Below are 20,211 nucleotides of genomic sequence, written 5' to 3'. Positions count from 1 at the left end.
GACATACGATTTGTTGTCTGATATTCAAAACGAAACACTGCATTATACAGGGTAATTATATAGTTTCTATACATTTTAGAGATATCGTGGCAAAATACATTTCTTTTGCAGGTTATGTAAATCAATGCTAACAGTAGAAGAAAGAACAGCCGTTGTTCGTGCTCGTCTGCGTGGAATGACGTATGAACAGGTGCGGACGAACTTAGCGCGGAAATTCAGAAAACCAGGCCCCACCAGGCTGACTATCAATAACCTGGTCAACAAATTCAAGCGAACTGGTGGTGTTGTGGATGAAGAACATTCTGGTAGGCCAGACATAACACAACAAATTGTGGAAAGTGTTCAGGACGCGATCGCACATAGCCCACCTGATCCAGCAGGAGACTCAGTATCCATAATGCCATCACCTACCAACTGTAACGATTGAAAAATTTTTGGCAAATCTTTTTAATATTTAATAGCCCTCGTATAAATTCATTTGGAGTTTTAATCTTTTGAATGTACATTTTTATCTTTTATCTTTGTTAACATTGTAACGCAGTTTCGGCCCAACGAGAAAGAACGCAAAGCAAGTAGAAGCTTGCGTTGTTTTTCTTCCTTAACAACAATGAGTTCTTTTCGTTCGGCGCTGCGTGGGTTTGTAAATAAGTTTAGCTTGCATTGTGTTTCTGGATATGTCTTTTGGAAAGGGTAATTGTTAGATGCTAAAAATAACTTTTCAGTTTGTCGAAATCTTTTGTTGAGAAATAGGATTGCGCAATCTCGCAAGTATAAATATCAGCGTTCTCGCTGGCAGATTAATTCAGTATAGCAGTAGATTCCGGAATCGTTAGGTGATTAAATCGCTTGTCGAGGTCCAGGGCTGGGAGAACACAGGCATTGTGAGGGGAGTGGCTGGTCAGCTCTCCCTTCTACAATGTCCTGAGTTTTCCGTAAGCCACCTTTCTGGATTTGTGCTGGTCAGCATGATCCTTAAAGGGGATTTTGGCAGGCTTGTAAATAATTTGATTTATACATAATTAATCTTAATAATTTAAAATTTTGTTTCATAAATTCTATCGAAGTTGGCACTGGTCAGTGTGACTCCGGTATAAATTCAAGTTATACTTCCTTCTCGTCGAGTTATTTGTTTTAATTCTTAAATCATTTTGAATTCTCCTGGTCAGGAGGTTCATTTAAATAAATTTGTTTCTTTGATACTTAAATCCGAGAGCATACCTCTGGTCAGAGGATGTCTCTTAAATCTAATAACTTATATAGTTTTACGTCCGTTTCTAAAGTCTGAGTATCCGGAACGTTTAATGGGTTTTCTTATTTTGGTTTTATGTTTGATATAATTTTGAAACAGTTATAATAGGTGACCGGTCGAGTAAATGTTTTTATAGAAATTCGTTTTATGTAAAAGTCTATTGTTTTGCTTTTGCAATGTAAGTAGCCAAAGAGGGTAGACAGTGTCCCCTGTTATGTTATGGAATTCCAAGCGAACATTTGTAGTTTGTGGCCGAGAGATGGCTTTGGTAATTGGGTAGAGACAGGCTCCCCTTATCTTTAGTTATGAATGTTATTGGAGGTTGGCCCCGAAGAGGGTAGTATACCTCGAGAGTTCTAAAGAACATAATACTGAAGTGAAAATATGACAGAAGCACAAATAGATATTTACGGAAAGAAGTTTATGTAATTTTCTTTTGGTTTTGGTTAATGGAAATTGTCGATCATCACTGTTAATTTGTCACCTGTTTATTGAAACCAAGTTAAGCTGGGATATGGACGATATATATATATATATATAAGAGGGAGCTCTCTGGATTGTATTTTATGAGAAAGCAAGTTTCAGTCTATGTTTTTCGGAAGTTATTTGAACAGAAATTAAATTTTGGCATTGTAAATTTTTCTCGATCTGAAGATTGTATACTTTCTTTTATCCTAACATATATATGGATTAGTAAATAAATTTATAATCGTTATTTGGTATTTCTTTGAAGTAAGTTTGCCTAATAAGTATAAATTAACTGACTTCCTTTTGGTTGGAGAGGTGTCCCGCCGTTACTGGTCAGTGAGGCGGAGGCCTTATCAATCCAAAGGACGCCAGAATTGATTATGCTGATTTCAATCGCGAATCGTATGCGTATCCTCACTGGTCAGTGGGATGCGGGTGCGATTGCGGTGGAGTTCAAGCATGAGAAAGGGCTAATATAATTTGAAGTCTTGGTTATGTAAGTGTAAATTTAACTTTTGATTATATTATTATCTTGAAACAGACCCTTACCCGAACTTTGGGATGCGGGGTCTCATGCCCCGCAGGAACTGAGCGTAGTCGTGGCATTTATATATTTATAACCGAAAGATATTTGGTAGGCAGCGACGCCCGGTCTTTGTCTGTCGAGGGGACCGAGCCGGTGTGTCGTGTGTCTTGGCAACGGGCTATCCGCCTACTTGTTGCACAACTGTGGCTCATAGCACGGTGGATCGGGGAACACCAAGCTCCTTCCTGTACACCAACAGGATGGGGCACCACCCCATTTTGACATCATCGTTCGAGATCAACTAAATCAAGTTTCTCCAGTAGATGGCTTGGTCGTGCCTCGCAAGGGGAGTTGACCCCCATAGACTTTTCCATCTGGGGGTTTCTCAAGTCTAAGATGTACGAGGGGAAGATCCACAGCGTTGCCAAGTTGAAACAACGCATTGCGGTCGCAGTTGCTGAGATTCCACCAGCTACGCTGCAGAAGGTGTTTCGGGTTGTGGTGGATCGCTGGGGTGGTTATACTGATTTCGTGTCGTACTGTATGTTTCAGAACATACTGAATTTTGTGCAAAAAGTTCTGTTAATGCAGAAAGAAATCTGAATTGTTTGAACATACCTTGCATCCAGCTTGCAGCAAATGCTTACAGATTTCGAAGCCTATCCCATCTCCTGCTCCCGTCACACATGCTACCTTCCCTTTCGGATCCATGAGCAACTTGACAGGGTCGCAACTCGACATGGCTCGACCAGGCAACCTGGGAAAACAAAACTAAAAACGGAAGTGATAATGGCAAACACGATTCGTCACAAAATTTTATTTTGACATTAACGTTTGTTGTGAAAAACTCAATATACTGACCAAGGCATAAATTTATTTTATTTTAAACGTAACGTTTCAACCTTCTAGCAAGGTCTTCTTCAGACTCTGGACCAAGTACAAATGAAACAAGGTACAAAACAGGAAGATATATATACACACACAAAAATCACTCCCCTCCAGACACAAGATTATTAGAAAGTTGTTTCTGGAACATTCCAGCAGGTGGCCTTCCCTTGTCAACTGTACTTTCACCTGACAGGCGATTTAGCTAAACAACAAGGTAGTTGGACTCTGATCTCACTCTCTTTCTCTTTTCTTTCTTCATTCCTCTTCCTTCTTCGCTCATCTTTCGCTCTTGTCCTTTCCACTCTTTCTAACACCTTCCATTCTTTGTTTATCTTGAGTCCCCCATTCCAGTTCAGTGTCTTCTTCTCCTTTCTTCTCTATTTCCTTGGCCTCCTTCCATTTTCTCACTAGTACTCTCTTCTCCCTTCCTATCTGCTTAGTCTCATCCCACTCTATGTCGTGTCCCGTTTCTCTCGTGTGTTTAAATATCACATTTCTCTCTTCCTGTTTTGTACCTTGTTTCATTTGTACTTGGTACAGAGTCTGTAGAAGACCTTACTAGAAGGTTGAAACGTTACGTTTAATTTACGTTTTAAAATAAAATAAATTTCTGCCTTGGTCAGCATATTGAGTTTTTCATATCATGGAAACAAGGCTTAATGGTGTTATAACGTTTGTTGCAAAGAGTACGAGGAAGGCGTGTGGTAGGATTTTTCCATATTAAAAAAGATTGTATGCTAATTTGCATCACAAGTATAAGCCCGTATAGTTCGCTGCAGTTTTTGACACTAGATGTAGTGCAGGTGTATCACCGTGTCAGGCTGGTTCAAGGAAATGACGTTCAACTGAGTAGACGAGTAGCGGTGTTCAAGTTCAAAAGATTTAACAAATGCATCTCTGCTGCTTCAAACGTTCATTTGATTAGTTAGCACGCATCACGTGATCATGCACCACACACCTGATTCAACAGATTCAAGCCCTGGTTTACAAAAGTGACAGGTGCAAGGAATGTGATACAGTGGGACCTTGATAACTCGTACCTCAACATCTCGAATTCCTTGATCAGTCGAATTTTTTGTAATCTCCTTGAATTGCCCATAACACTCAATACTAATTTTACCTCAACAACTCGAATAAAACCTTGATAAGACGAATTTTTGTACAATGTATGGGATGCCGTTCGAGCTCAATAACTCTGAGGTAGAGCATGAATAACCTCTATGAGTCGAAGTTAAATTCTAATCACCTCTATAACTCGAAGTTTTAGTCGCACGGACCTCAATAAGTCGAATTGTAGGGTGCGTATGTACAATGTCAGGTGATCAACAATCGTCTCGGGACTTGAACTTCCTCACCCTGCCGTGTATGTAACCATTATTGTTAATATGCTTAGTGTGCGTTCCGACGTTCAGAAGGGTCAGTAAACGTTAGACCTCTATAACTCGAAGTCGGCGATTTTGGCCCTCAATAACTCGAACCTTGGTAAGTCGAAATCCTTGATACCTCGATATTTTTCATATTCACCTCCAGTTCGAGTTATCAAGGTAGGACATACAACTACTAAAAGTCATTTACAAAAGATTCGGATTGTACAAAATCCAAACTGTTTATGTGGCAATAAGGAAGATGTGCACCATAGTGTAATAGATACATACAAGAAAGAGAGATATTCTACAAAACACTTATAAACTGTGCAATTCCTCTTCCACAGTGTTTGAAATCTTTGATTTGTGAACCTAACCTTACAGTTGGACATATATTGTTACCTTTTTTTTAGAAAATGTGGCATAACAGTTTACTGAGAGTAATTTCTATCAATAGTGTTTTTAATAATGTATACAAAGCATAAAATAAATATGTTAAGTTTATGTACAGTACATAGATATGGGAAAAACTGCCAAAGCGGTAATCCCCCCCCCCCCCAAAAGTAAATAATTAAATAAAAAGCATACATTACACCGCTCCAGAACGAAATGCAAACAGTGCAGACACCAAATCATAGGCATAGCTACGTGGTGTGCCGGGTGTGCCTAGGCACACCCTAATGGGCTGCTTTATCAAAGAGAATTAAAGACAGATATTTCAAGAAGAGAGAAAATAAGCGGCAGTTTGTAAGAAGTTGAAAATGACATTACTTGGTACAAATATGTGCATTATCGCTGATGAAACGGGTGTCTTTAGATTTTCGATTTTTGATGTAATTGGTGAAAGAAGATATTTACTGCATTCTACTCTGTACTACAGAGTATTTCTTCTATACCTGTCACAAGCTGCACGTGTGAGAGAGAGCTTTCTCCAAGCTTACCCAAGTTAAAACTAAATTAAGAGCAACTCAGAAGCAGGATAGATTGGAAGCTCTCCTCTTGCTATTTGTGGAACAGGAAAATGCTTAGTCTATTGATGTAAATGAAGTTATTGATGAGTTTAAGAACATTGTTCCTTTTGACAGACGTCTCTTGCTATAGATGACGTGTATTTTGATGTATTTGTTTGTACGTATCATTTATGAACATTTTGTGTGTGTGTAATTTCTATGCAATTAGATTTTTTTCTACTACATATATTCAGAAATTTTCAACACTGTCATTTAGTGAATTTATATTCCTTTACAAACATCAGTGCAGTTAGAGAGCCAAGTGCTTGTGTTGCAAAATATGCTATTAAAAAGGTACAAGACCTCATTTTTTTTTCTTTGTGCACACCCAAATATAAAGTTCTAGCCACGCCTATGCACCAAATACACTACTTGACACCAAATCAACGGAGTAGATGACTCGGTGTTGCATCGTGTAACCAACTACCAGATGCGCGAGTGGAGAGTCAAAAACTGCGGCGAACTAGAAGGGGCTATTTTGTCTTATGACTGTGTACAAGGGAATGCAAATGCCTCTCTTTTTTGCATTAGTTATCTATGAGAATTCATTCGTTATCATTTAGACTAGCAGATTGTAAAATTTCTCTACTCTTTACTTGTTCGAAGCTTACAAAAGTGGACAATATTATAGTCCTAAAGTAAGATAACTTAAACTGAATAAATTAAATTATTTATAATTTTATTGAGTGAAAGGTATTAACCACGATTCTCAAAGAAAACAAATTAATATATTTTTTAGATCCATACAACAGTCTTAGGACTAACTTTATATAGTGCAAAGCAGCCGTAATTTTCTCTGCATAAAAATTAAACGAATGACTGCTTTAGTGTGGAAATGTGCATAGCGAATTGTTTAAACACATTGCATATTGTTTCTAAAACGCTACATAATTAGAAATTGTGTGTGCTAACTTGGGAAAATAGGGGCCCTCTTTTAAGCTCTATTTAATGAATATGGGAAAAATAAAGATTTTTCTAAAAAACTTTCCTGAACAATCGTAATATTTTAATGTTAGAGAGAGGGGGGAAGAAAACTTTCTTTGTGAGATGTTCAAGCTGTGATTGTACAGAGGAAAGTAGTGGTACGTCACCAAATATTTCTTCAGATTCTACAGTAGAACTAATTAAAACATTAATTAAATGTTAATGAGTCCGGCCGTGAGTTTGTAATGGAGATATCTTTATACAAAAGGTACAAATTACTGTAGAACTACCGAAACCAAATATTAGCACTTGCTTGAAACTACTGAATTAGTTATAGTTCGGACTTTCAATTATAATAAAATGATTGATTTTATTCCTTTTTTTTTTTTTACTTTTGAACCTTGGAAGTGGTGCTTATTTCTTTTTTATGGGAGCTGATAATGCAAACCTGACACATGCATGTCACTAATATTACTATTCAGTGGAAAACGTAGGGTCTACGATCAAACATATATTTGTACATATTTGTTTTGCCAACTTACCACCGGAAAGGTATATTTCTTAGTCTTTTCACAGTCAACATTATGAAATATTTTTGATAAGAAGTCACAAATGGTCCAAAATTTGATATAGTTAGAGTTTAACACTCAACTCAAAAATTTTGTTAATCTGAGATCAAGGAACGTATGTAAAGGATAGGTCAATTAGGGATAGTGGATGAGTATTGGTTAACGAGAAAGGTCAATTGATGGCATGTGAGTGCTTAGGAAATACAAATATAGGTACTTAAAATTCGACATAGTCCTTGTCTGCAACAAAAAGAGCGATATATCAACAATAAAACGATAGTAAAATGTGAAATAGAAATAGTGATATCGACGAACAGTTATAGGTAAGGATGTCGAATCGACCCTTCATAATACAAATATACAGGGTGTCATTTTAATGGCGCCCACGCACCACAGATTCGTATAGAGGACATCAAAACAAACAACTTTTCTCCATAAAATTTTTATCGTTCGTGCATCATTTCGGCGCATAGTCGTTCAAAAAAGCCCGTTTTGCCGCCTGAATGCTGGCAACCACACACAACATTTTATTGCATTTGTGACGTCATATCCCGTCGTGTTGCGATGTGTTCCAGGGTTGCCAGGAACACACATATGCTGTGAAAAATGACATAGCTATAATCAGCCACATTATGTACCATAAAACAAAACGAGAAAACACATTCTGTAACCTAACAGAAAGTAAACAAACGATGCGAAAAATGGTAGAAAGAAAATAGAATTCAAGTGGAAGTGGTCATATCGATTTTTTTCTCAGCTTACATGTCAAATATTTGCAAATCTAAGTTGGTATCTAGTGCGTCCATTTCGATCTGCAGCCGAGAGATCGGGAGAAGCGTGGCGGGCGGCGCTGACGGAGATGCCGACATTTGCGGCCTGTAATGCCCGCTTATTTTTATAGACATATGCAGACATTTATATAAATATTGCAAAACGAGCACTAACCTGTGTTATAACACGCAAAAGTTCTTCTGTAATTCATCCAAGTTCTGCTCTTATATACACAAATAAATACGCTATAGAAACGATGTTAAGAGCCACAGATAATAAAGCATTTTAATCATAGTTTTGACCAGTAACGTCCTGTTTAAGTTTATATCCTTGAAAGAGTTTTGTGGCCATGGGAATCGTTTGGAGGTTTCGAATGTGCAACACTGTATCAGGATTACACTGCAGACGAAACCGATAAAAGTGAATGGTTTTCCTGAGCTTCCTTGCAATCCGAAATATCCGAGCTCGAGTTTTTTGTTCCTTCGCGACTAGATGAAGACAGAGTTGTAAATATAGTGTGTATGTGTGACGTGTCAGTGAGACGATTGTAATGCCAGCCGCAAGATTTACGTTAGAACAAAGATTTTTTATGTATGACACGTACGTGAAAACAAACTCGTGTCGAGACGTGTGTAGGTAATTTGTACAGAAATTCCCATGCGTTTCAACTCCACGCAGAGATACGGTTAGACATCTTGTCCTTAAATTACGAGAAACTGTATCGTTAAATTTTAAAACACCTAAGCAAAAACGACGGATTCTAACCGAAGCAAAACTCGATGATATTGGTGCAGCGCTAGAACGTTCTCCAAACAAACCTCTACGCCGTGTTTCACAAGAGGTGGGCGTGTCAAAATCATCGGCACATACAGTCACTAAGCTACTAAAATTAAAACCATACTCTTATAACACAGGTTAGTGCTCGTTTTGCAATATTTATATAAATGTCTGCATATGTCCATAAAAATAAGCGGGCATTTCAGGCCGCAAATGTCGGCATCTCCGTCAGTGCCGCCCGCCACGCTTCTCCCGATCTCTCGGCTGCAGATCGAAATGGACGCACGGTAGAATTTAGTCTATCCACTTCGTCCTTCTGATACTAGTTGTCTGTGACACACTGAACAGATGGCAAAATAGAAAGGAAAGAACTCAAAATTCCAAAGGTAAGCAACACAATACGAGGAGCCGATTGGTTATTACAGAGAATAAAATCAAGCGAGAAAATTTTATTTTGATGCTATACAAATGCATACCCTGACTATTTTTCTACATAGTCACCATGACGCTCCAAACATTTTTAGTACCGTGGAACAAGTTTACCTTTTACCTTTACAAGTAGACCCTCTGCGTAGAAATCTGCCGCCTGGGATCTCAGCCAGTCGAGAACTGATGTCTTGAGAACTTCACTATCATCGAAACGTTACGAAGCAAGCCACTTTTTGAGGTGAAGGAACAGAAAGTAATCACTTGGGGCAAGATTGGGACTGTATGGTGGGTGATTAAAACGTTCCCATCGGAATTTTTGAATTGTCGCAACAGTACGGTCAGCTGTGTGTGGGCGGGCATTGTCATGAATAAGCAGAATTCCAGACCGTAACATTCCTCTTCGCCGGTTTTGGATGGCACGTCGCAGATTAGACAGTGTTCGGCAATACACATCTGCTGTGATGGTTCGTCCCGGTTCCAGAAATTCCACGAGGATTACACCTTTTTAGTTCCAAAACACAGTTGCCATGATTTTGCGATGTTGTTTGCTTGTTTATCTTCGGTTTCGATGAATCGGAGTGACACCATTGCATGGATTGCTGCTTCGACTCACTAGTGACGTACAATATCCAGGTTTTGTCTCCAGTCACTATGTGAGAAAACAAGTCATCCCCATCCTTCTCCCAGCAGGCCAAAAAAGCACGTGCTGATTTCGTTCTTTCATCTTTGTAAGTGTTTGTCAACATTTTTGGCACACACCTCGCACACAGTTTGCGATAACCCAGATTGTCCTTTACAATTCGGTGCAATGTTTTATCAGACACTTCAGGAAACTCCTTGCCTAGATCAGTAATGGTGAAACGGCGATTGGATCGCACTTTCTCATCAACACGTTGTACAAGGTCGTCCGTCTGAACACTAGGTCTGCCGCTCCGCTCGTCATCATGAACATTTGAACGTCCTTCCCGAAAAGCACGGCACCATTGTCTTACCTTTCCTTCACTCATTACTGTTGGTCCGTAAATGGCACACAATTCGCGATGAATGTCAGGTGCACGCAATCCTTTTGCGTTGAGAAATCTAATCACCGACGTCACCTCACATTTGGCGGGGTTTTCTATTACAGCAGCCATTTCAACACCCTGCTACTCGCACGTACGCACCCCCACACTGAGAAATATACCTCTGTTGGAGGCACAGAATACTAAAGCATGCTTCCGTGCACGCGCAGCTTCGTCAGTGTTGCCAGTCCCAAGTAAAAAATTATCGGACCTTTTTTTTACATGTGCCTCGTATAATGTACATTCAGGGCATTATGAGGCAAGTGGCAAAAATGGTTGAAAATAAAGGGATATGAGTAGTAGTAAAACAATCTCTCCGACGACTGTGTTTATCTACGCACCGGGATACATATGTAATAGTTTGCAACTGTGAACAGGGCAGTATATTCGCTACTGATTCATCATTAGATTGTTACTGTGGTTGTACGTATTTTAGCCGTAATGTAACAACGTCAACCTCGGATACTTCCGTTATCAGCACAAAAGTACCACAAGGTATCTGGACACAAACCTGCAGATAACAACCTTGCAACGAGATTTGAAAATACTGTATTTGACATGTAGCTGGGTGTAGACAGCCACATGTAAGCTGTAAGTCCAATAAAATTTATTGTTGTTGATATTTGACATGTAAGCTGAGACAAAATCCGGTATTGACACTTAATTTTGAATACGTGTTTTAACATTTCTCATATCGTTGGTTCACTTCCCCCTTCCCCTGAGATGACTGCTGATCTTCTGGCTAGAAGGCCATGATGTTCGGTCTACTGGACGCGTTTCTCGCTTCGTTCTACAGCTAATAATGTGGTTGGTAGTTTGTCATTTTTCACAAAATTTGTGTGTTCCTTGCAACACTGCCGTGCGCTGTTTCGCCGCAGGAAATGACGTCACAGGTACGATCAAATATTGTGTTGGGTTGCCATCATCTAGGCGGCAAAACGGTCTTTTGTGAACGGCTGTAGCGTCGAATCGATGCACCAACGAGAAAAATGTTACTGAGAAAAGTTGTGTGTTTTGATGTCCTTTATACGAAACTGTAGTTCGTGGGCGCCAATAAAATGACACCCTGTATATTATACATCGTTGGAGAGGGTATGAATCAAGGATTCTAGAAATGTAGGATTTATGGTGAAGAAACAATTGGAAGTGGAAAAAAATATAGTTTTTAGTTTGAGGAACCTCCATTAAAAATGAAGCATTATAAGCCTAATTTGCGTGAAGATGTAAGTTAAATGCCTAATTTGTTATATATGGGTTGTTGGGTTTAGTTATCTTAGCATAAATAATACATTTACAATGCATTTATGCTAAGAGAACCAAACCTAACGGACCTAACCTAACAACGTAGCCATTCCTCGGGAAACATCACGACGCAAGGTTGTCCTCACTTTGTATGATAAAGAAGACAAGTGAAGGTCTCCCTTATCGCACAACGATCAGACAACCTTGAACAATAAAATAACCAAAAACCATATTTTTCCCAAACGAATTGAAGGAAAACAATTTAAAATAACGAAAATAATTTACAACTATTAAAAAATAGAAACTTCAATATTTAAAAATAAAATTAAAACCATAAATACGGATGAAAACACGAAAAAAAGTTGAATCCTAGTGGAAATTAGCATCTATACCCACGTTAAAAACCAAGGTTCGATCTGGCAATACTGTGGGTTTACAACATGAATGTGGATACAGGAAAGAAGCTATGGTAAGTAATGTAAGATAGTTTGTATTATTTCATAGAACAGGAACATCCAATTGAAATATGCACAGTGCCAAATCGAAGCTCGAATTAAGTACTACGAGTGAACATATATTGTTTTTACGCAGAAATGGTAAAACACATGGGTGGATTGTGCAGAATAGCCCAGTTCGATGCTAAACGGGACCTCCGTGAAAGTTGAAACATATACAACTATATTTTTCAGAAAAAATAAGAACATCATTCTTATTGCTTTTATTCAATCATTCCTTTATTTCGAACCTAACAGCTTTTATGCCGTTTTTTGTCCATAACCATACACATATAAAATGTACAGAATTGTTTCACATTAAAATGATCAGTCCTTCACCCCCTATTTTACAGATATTAGATTTTTTTTTTTTAGAAAAAAGAAGAACACTTTGCCTTTTACAATTGTATGTTACACTTCCTTAAAAATGATAACAAACTATAACCAATCCGCACATCTGGATTAACAACTAAACTTAACAAATTAATTTGTAAAGACTCTTGTAAGAAGATTTAAGAGCCTGTAATACACTTTGCGAGTCAGTAAGTATTTAGAACTTTCGTGAATTTAATTTTTGGACATATATTCAAGCTTGGTAAATTGCGTAAGATTCTGCTGTAAATATTGAACAGTCTTGTGGAAGCCGAAATAATAGGTCTCTTTTATGTTGTGGATCGTACACTGCACATCCAACTCCTGACTCACTTTTAGATCCATCTGTGTATATGAAATAAAAACTTGGCCATTGAGTAAAATATTCCGATATGTGAGAAAAACGAGGGAAATGAATATTATCCAGAGACTGTTGAGGATAATCTAATGAAAAACAGGCCGTGAACGCATATGTAGAACATCCTGGTATTCTTGACAAAACGAATTATATAATTCTATCCACATAGCAGATTTTCTATTTGTTATTTTTCCTGTTTCATGTAAGTGTATCATATTTGTTAGTACATTATTGAAAGGGTGCTCACAATATGATTTCACTTTGAAGAGCATATTTGCTGCTAACATCTTCTGTCTACATGAAATGGAACATTCACCCTCTTCCATGTATACTACTACGTTTGGAGTGCTGTTCATAACGCCTAAACATCTTCTCAAGAATTTCCTTTATATGACATCAATGGAATTCAATTTTCCTTCTGTCAAGTTACACATTGCCAATAGAGAATAATCTATCATAGGCCGAAAATAATTCTTGTAAAATAAAAGCATAACACGTGGATGACATTCCCACTGAGTATTTGCTATTGCTTTGAACAAATTAAACACTTTCTCTGATTTCACTTGTATTGCTTTAATTTGGTCCTTCCACGTTAGTTTTTCATCCAAGATGACACCAAAATTTTTTACTCTGGATGTAATGGGAATTATTGTTTTGCGAGACATTGAGTGAACTATTGGAGGTGTTCCCTTTTTACTAAAAATTGTAATATTAGATTTTTCCATTGAAATCGAGAGTTTTTTTTACTTCCAAGCCACTTTTGCACTTCCAATATTTGTTCCTCTAAAACAGGAAAATCCGTATGAATTTGTGTCGTGGACATATAGATACAGATATCATCTGCATATTGAAGATAATTGACTGTAGGAATCAATTTCCTTTTCATCCCAGTCATATATATGTTGAATAACAAAGGACTTAAAGGACTTCCTTGAGGTAACCCTTTGCAGGCTGAATACGGTCCTCTACTTTCACTGAAAAAGGGGAAATATACAGATCTTTTACTCAGTAACTTCCATAATATCAAAACATAATTGTGAGGTATTTTTAGCTGTTGTATTGTTTGGATTAGGATATTAATATCTACATTATCATAAGCTGCGCTTACATCTAAGAATGCAGCTAATACAATTGCGTTTCTTTTCAGTGAGTCGCAAATATACGAGGAAAGCGTGATTAATCCGTCTTGGCATCCTACTACCTTTCTAAATCCTATTTGTTCGAACTGAAATATGTTTTGGCTTTCTAATAACCATTCTATTCTCTTTTGTATCAGTTTCTCAAATATCTTTCCTATAACTGACGTCAAAGCTATAGGTCAATATGATTTACCTACTTGAGGGTCCTTGCCTGTTTTTAAAATTGGAATAATCAACTGTTTGGACCAATCTTCTGGTACTTTTCCATTATTTAAGAATTTATTAAAAATTGTGGACATCGCCGTTAACGCTACATCTGGAAGGTGATTAATCATCGAATAAGTAATTCCATCCATCCCTGGAGCAGATTCTTTACTGTTGGCGATAATTTCATAGATTTCCTCTTTTGAAATTGGAGTTGCAAAAACCTTTCGCCGAACGTAGATTTGATGTGTAACTACATAATTCATTTGGTGTTTCAATTACTCCGTCTGGCACTGTAGGTATGAGTTTCTGAATAAATTCAGTCTTCCAATGTGATTTTAAAGGGACCACATTTGCTATACGAGGATTTTTGAGCGACCTAAACTTTTTCCACACATATCCTAATTTCATGCTTGGGTGTAAATTTTCACAAAATAATTTCCATGATTTTCTTTTTGCTTTTATGCATAATCTCTTCGATTTGGCCGTAGAGCGTCTGAATGCTATCCAGTTCTCCGGATTTGGTTGACGTGAGTATATTCTTGCTAATTCGACTCTATGTAGTTTTGCTTCAGCACACTCTTCTGTCCACCAGTATATCTTTGGGAAGTATTGCTGACTACTTTTTATCACCCTGGGACAACTCAAGTCCATCGCAGCCGAAATTATTTTTACAAACTCCTCATATGTAATATTATCAGGTTTTAATCCATCATCCTCTGAGAAATAAATATTTAAAAGTTTAGTATAATTAGACCAATTCCATTTACGAATAGTTAATATTCTTTCGTTTGTTGCATGGCAATAATCCATATAAAAATAACATGGATAATGATCGCTTGTTCTCAAGTCCATATCAGCCTCCCATGTAAAGTCTGCACAATACTTTTCTGAAATTAATGTTAAGTCTATAGATGACGGATTACTTCCATTTCTAGGCATATGAGTAGGTGAACCATCATTTATTATAGTTAACTGCTCCGCCTCCATCCATTCAACAACAGTTCGACCCAACTTATCTGCTGCCTGTCGACCCCACAATGGGTGGTGGCAATTGAAATCTCCAGTTATGATTAATGGAGTCTTGAATGAACTAATCATAGACCTAAAATGCTTCACTGCAATTTTTTGCGATGTGTAAGAAGATGGTATATAGATCGAGATAACGGTAATATTTTATTCAAAATTTGCACTTGTATTCCCACTACTTCCACTCGGTATTCTCGAAGAATCACTAAATTGGGATTAAATGATATGGGTTGGAATGCCAGACTTTCATGTACAAATATACCCACTCCTTTTCCGCCTTTTTGATTAAGTACTGCGTGATAATTTTTTATTTCAATTGAAACTCTTCCATCCCCCCATACTTCACACACACATATAATGAGAGGATGATGCTCTTCTATCAGTTTCATAAGTTCAAGTTTTCTTGAAGGAAACGAGCATAAATTCCATTGCACAAACAAAAACATATTTTGCATGTGATAATTTATTGATTATTATATTTAATGTTGAGCATCTTCATATGATTCAAGCTCTTCAATTAGTTTCAATAACTGTGAAGTAATATTTCCATAATCGACTAGAATATTTTTAATTCTCTGAAGATTATCATCCACAGTTATGTTCGACGTTAGTTTCGCCATAACTTGTAATAAACTAATCATTATTTGCTTTTGAGAGTCATATTGTGGGATGCTAGTCCGTAATTTTCGTTTTTCCGTTGTTGCCACTGACGTTGGACTGCTTTGGGAATTTAGTAAAATATAATCTGGTCTTTCTTGTTCGTTTTGGGTTTTAGGTTTGTCACACGACTTCAGATTTTGCATACCTTTATTTATCATAACCTCTTTACTTTTAAATATCTTACCAAGTCTTCGATCAGCATAATTATTGTTCACGTTGTAAAGTTGAGGTTGAGAAGATTTCCAAGAATATAAGTTTCTTGATGTCCCTGATTCCTCATCTCTTAGAGTGGCCAGCACCTCATATCTGTTACCTGTTGTAATTACTGAACTTGGAGCTTGTACAAAGGAAGACTCTGCTTTAGTTGTTTTTAACACTGGGAAATCTTGTAGTATGTTTGCATAAGAATAATCGTCTCTTTCGGTCATAAATGAACTACTAGAACTAACTTTTCTCTTTGCTTCTTGATATGAACAGCCCTCATATGCTATTACCTTCTGAATTTCTCTTTCCTCTTCCCACTTACTGCACGACCTCTCAGTTGCAAGATGATTTCCTGAGCAATTTTATGCATTTAGGTACTGCAGCACATATATCATCATGTTCATAATCACCGCACCTTGGACATATCGCTTTGGACTTACAAACATCCTTTGTTTGAGAGACACGGAAACAGTTCCTGCACTGCATCACAGATTTTATTTTGGGTTGCACCTGAAATATGTTACTGAGTAGCTTTACATGCGAGGGCAACCTTTGTGATTGAAACGTTACGCTGATCAATTTGGTCGGTTTGAACATAAATTCCCGATTTTCTTGATAAATCTTCTTCTTCATTCTTTCCATTTTGATTATTGGAATATTTCTCTCAGCCTCTGCTTCATCTTGTACTTCTTCTAAATGTATATGTAACGGTAACCCATATATTAGTCCCATTCTGTGTAAAAGACTCTTCGGGATTTTGACATTTACCTTATACTTCTTCTGAAATTCTTTGTTCAAGTAAAAGTCATTTGCATCATTGGATGTTAAAAAGTAAACCTTTGCACGATTAGAACCCGATGCCATAACATAATTCACCTTAATTCTAGCTACCCTTAGGTGACTACCTAACATAATAGCACTAAAGCTACCAGCATTGTGTTCCACGCCTTCAACAAGAACAATGTATGGGCCATCGTGCCCAGGATAGTATAAGTCATTTTTATTTATATTATCCTTTGATTGCATTGTACGCTCTAATACGTTTGCTTTGAAAATGTTTGGAGCATTTACAGATTCCTCCTTTCCACTAACTTTTGCTCGATTTCGTTTTGTGTTCTGACTTTTTGGTTGCTTAGCAACCGATTCAACATCCATATTTTCTCCGTCTTTATTTGAAGACGTGTCCTTTTTTACTTCCACTACTTCATTCATCTCCATTTGGACGTCCTCTCTGCTTTGATTAATAATTTCCTCGCTAGACATTTCCCTCACTTGACTGAAATCTGTTGAATTTCTTACAAGCAAGAAACTTTATCTGGATGGCCCAAAGCCTTCCATGCTATCTAGATTTTAACACTGATTTATCTTCTAAATCACAAGATTATTTAATATTAACTTACGTTTCAATAAATGTACTGTCTTGTAATGACACAGAACACTTTTACAATAAAAACGATGATTAAATCCACAATTTAAGCTTGAATTTGTCTATAACTATATATTACGCAACTAGCTAATATTTCACCACAGACTATTCTCTTCAGGGGGGGCCACTCCGCGACTTGCACGTTATTGGCTAGAGCTTGTGACGTCACCAAGCGGACACGAGCGGTTGAAAGCTATGCGTAGAATGTAGCAGATGGCCCATGAAACGCTGTGTTTTCATGCATCTTTTGATATTATACACCAAAGCTGTTAATTTGATTTGACAGCAAGAGATCAAATACGCGATAGAAGAATACATTTATTCCAAAACAATGCATAGTTTATTTTTTGCGTGATATCTTGTCCCTGCAGGCTGTAGTCCACTGCCGGCTTTTCTTTCCAGCTAACCTATTGCATTTATTTTAAATGTCTCATTCTAAGGAAAGTTCTTGTCCGGGCATATTCTGATATGTCTTTTTACTGAATGTCCTGGAATTTCCCTTTAATATTTTTACGCTACTTTTAACATTCTCCAGTTGATCGCCACGATGAGGATAAATTTGTTTTTGTAATTTAGCGTCTTCTTCCACTTTTGGCTAATCGCGACGAAGAGGATGAGTGATGATTAGTTTAAATTGATGAAGGGACACTCGTAGCAGGCACGTATCCAAGGGGGAGCTTAGGGGGCTCGAACCCCCCAAAAAGTTTTCTGTTTACAATAGATAAAATGAGGTATTTGGTTTCTTGTGGTCGGAAATAAAATAATGTGACGATAATTTAAGGAGAGAAATAATTATCGAGTCAAGCACGTATCCAAGGTGGGAATCAGGGGTCTCCAGCACCCCCTTCAGGAAATTACGCTACATAAAATTAGGTTCATGGCTTCTTAAATAATGTGATGATAATTTGAGATAAATAATTATCGAGGCATGACACAGAATGTTCTATAACCCTGTTATTGTTAATAGCGCGTATCCAATGTGGAATCAGGGGGCAGGAGCCCTCCTTAAAATTTTTCAGTTTGCACTACATAAAATTAGGTTTTTGTTTTCTTGAATAGTGTGCCGATGATATAAGGAGAGAAATACTTACCAAGGCAATACGGAGACTGTTCTATAACCCTGTTGTTGATAATATTGCATTAAAACTTTTTTTGAGCTTTCGGTGTTGTCGCTGCACTATGTAAAGACTTGTCAGCATTTGGAAGCTGCAAACGTAGCGCCACACGTAGGGCGATTCATGGTAATTTTTTAATCTCTGGAAAGCGCGAGAGGGAAAGTTCATGAATAAGAGAAGGAGTCGAAATACTGGTAACATTAACGAATCGTTTTATCTGCGGAACATTCTAGAATATAATGAGGTTAAAATACGTGGCTTCAATTTCCAAGTTGATCTGTACAACAGAATCTGTTAATGAGAATTCAAAGGTAAGTGTGACAGTTCATTCATACTGTCGATTGGTGATCCGTCAGTGTCCATTGGTGGCTTTATAAGATCTAGTGATTCTAAGATGAAATGGACTAAATACCGTAAAGTAACGAAGTCTACTATTAGTTCCAGTTGGGGTCCAAAGCTGAAGACATTGACGACAGCGGATCTTCCGGAGCCTCAGTGTAGTGCTAGTTCGGGTCGAGGGCCGAAGGGATCAACAACAATCCAACAATCAACAACCAACAATCTGTGTATTACTCTGTGCTGTTTGTGATCCACATGGATTTGTGATCATCCCTTCATCCATTTCATCTACTCACCATTCATTTTCATCTTTGCGATTAGCCAAGAGGTAAATTATACTTGAAATAAAACAAAAGTAATACAAATACAAAAAAAAAATAATGGAACGATTATGCTGTTACGTTTTCCTGTATTTTAGGCACGTTGCATTTACCAGCCAACAGTCAGAGATTGCTTTTCGGTCGAATGATACTTCTAATAATCGGAGGTAAATGCAAGCTGAGAATTATAATTTGGTCTCTTATCCACCTGAGTTGAGGATCTAAATTTTTAAATTTTATTTGTAACAATATTTACTACTGCGAGGAATTAAAAAAAAAAAGGAATTTTGGCACTGGCTTCCTATTCTGCAATAGTTACATTTGTTGTAAGAACATAATACATTAATTTACTTTGTATAAATATTACATTATCCATCGCTTTTCCTAATTAAATCTCATACCATATCCAACACACACATAAAATGTGTTTTACTAATAATACAGTGCGCAATTAGAAAATAAGTCTTGTGAAGCAACACAAATATGGCCTCCCCGATGGCCTAGTGGTAGCGCCGTCGCCTTGTAGTCAAGGGGGTCCCGGGTTCGATACCCGGTGTAGGCACATAGTGGTTCGGATCCAACTTTAAACTGTAGGTCCAGTCCCAATTAGCCTTTCTGTGCAAAAAGCGGACTTAAAACGCGAATTCAATCAATCAACACAAATATGAAATATTAAATCTATTTTTTTTATTTGGTTTATTTTACTTCACTTTTCTGCAACTTTTGGCTAATTGCGAAGATGGGGACGAGTCGTGATGATGAAATTTATGAATGGACATTCACAAACATCCATACCCAGACCGGGATTCGAACCTGATTTCCTTGCCAGGGCATTTGCTTTTATACAAATTTAGCGATCTTAATTACACGTAGGCTAGATAATGAATACATGCTTTTATATCTCTATTCTTACACCGATTTTTACCTACAATATTAATTTAATATTTATTAATTAATATTATTTTAATTTAATATAATAATAATATAATTATTTTAATTTAAGCGTTTATATTATTATTATTATTTCTGAGACACTTGGTTCGCCCTCCCCGAAATAAATGTTTAAATACGTGCCTGACCAAAACTGTTAATTTAATTTGATAACAAGAGATGAAATACGCGATAGGAGAATACATTTATTCCAAAACAATGCATAGTTTTTATTTCATCATACATTATTTTGCGTGATTTCTTGTCGATGTAGTCCACTGCCGGCTTTTCTTTGCTGCTGACCTATTTATTGCATCTGTTTGGAGAGACTTATTTAAATGTC

At 37.3% G+C, this 20,211-nt stretch overlaps 1 protein-coding gene and 1 long non-coding RNA gene across 4 annotated transcripts in view; one reads left to right on the top strand and one right to left on the bottom strand.

The window, feature by feature from the left end:
* Nucleotides 1–7,092, bottom strand: part of LOC145996492 (15-hydroxyprostaglandin dehydrogenase [NAD(+)]-like) — a 51,409-nt gene extending 44,317 nt beyond the window's left edge. The window contains exons 1-2 of one of the 2 annotated variants that reach the window (XM_083132992.1): nucleotides 6,972–7,092; nucleotides 2,862–3,000 (exon numbers count right to left, since the gene is read on the bottom strand). In XM_083132992.1, the coding sequence (XP_082989118.1) occupies nucleotides 2,862–3,000; nucleotides 6,972–7,012 (180 nt within the window). In that variant the 5' untranslated portion in view covers nucleotides 7,013–7,092. Of the gene's footprint in view, nucleotides 1–2,861; nucleotides 3,015–6,971 lie in introns of both variants that reach the window. The other variant, XM_083132993.1, reaches the window with a different exon arrangement.
* A 4,639-nt stretch (nucleotides 7,093–11,731) lies between these two features.
* Nucleotides 11,732–20,211, top strand: part of LOC145996129 (uncharacterized) — a 98,951-nt gene continuing 90,471 nt past the window's right edge. For both annotated transcript variants that reach the window (XR_014442752.1, XR_014442751.1), the window contains exon 1: nucleotides 11,732–11,747. This is a non-coding gene — a long non-coding RNA (uncharacterized LOC145996129). The remainder of the gene's footprint in view (nucleotides 11,748–20,211) is intronic.

This window comes from Lepisma saccharinum, chromosome 12 (genome assembly GCF_977018435.1).
Source record: "Lepisma saccharinum chromosome 12, izLepSacc3.1, whole genome shotgun sequence".
Lineage (NCBI taxonomy): Eukaryota > Metazoa > Arthropoda > Insecta > Zygentoma > Lepismatidae > Lepisma > Lepisma saccharinum.
This window is presented reverse-complemented; position numbering and strand designations above follow the sequence as displayed.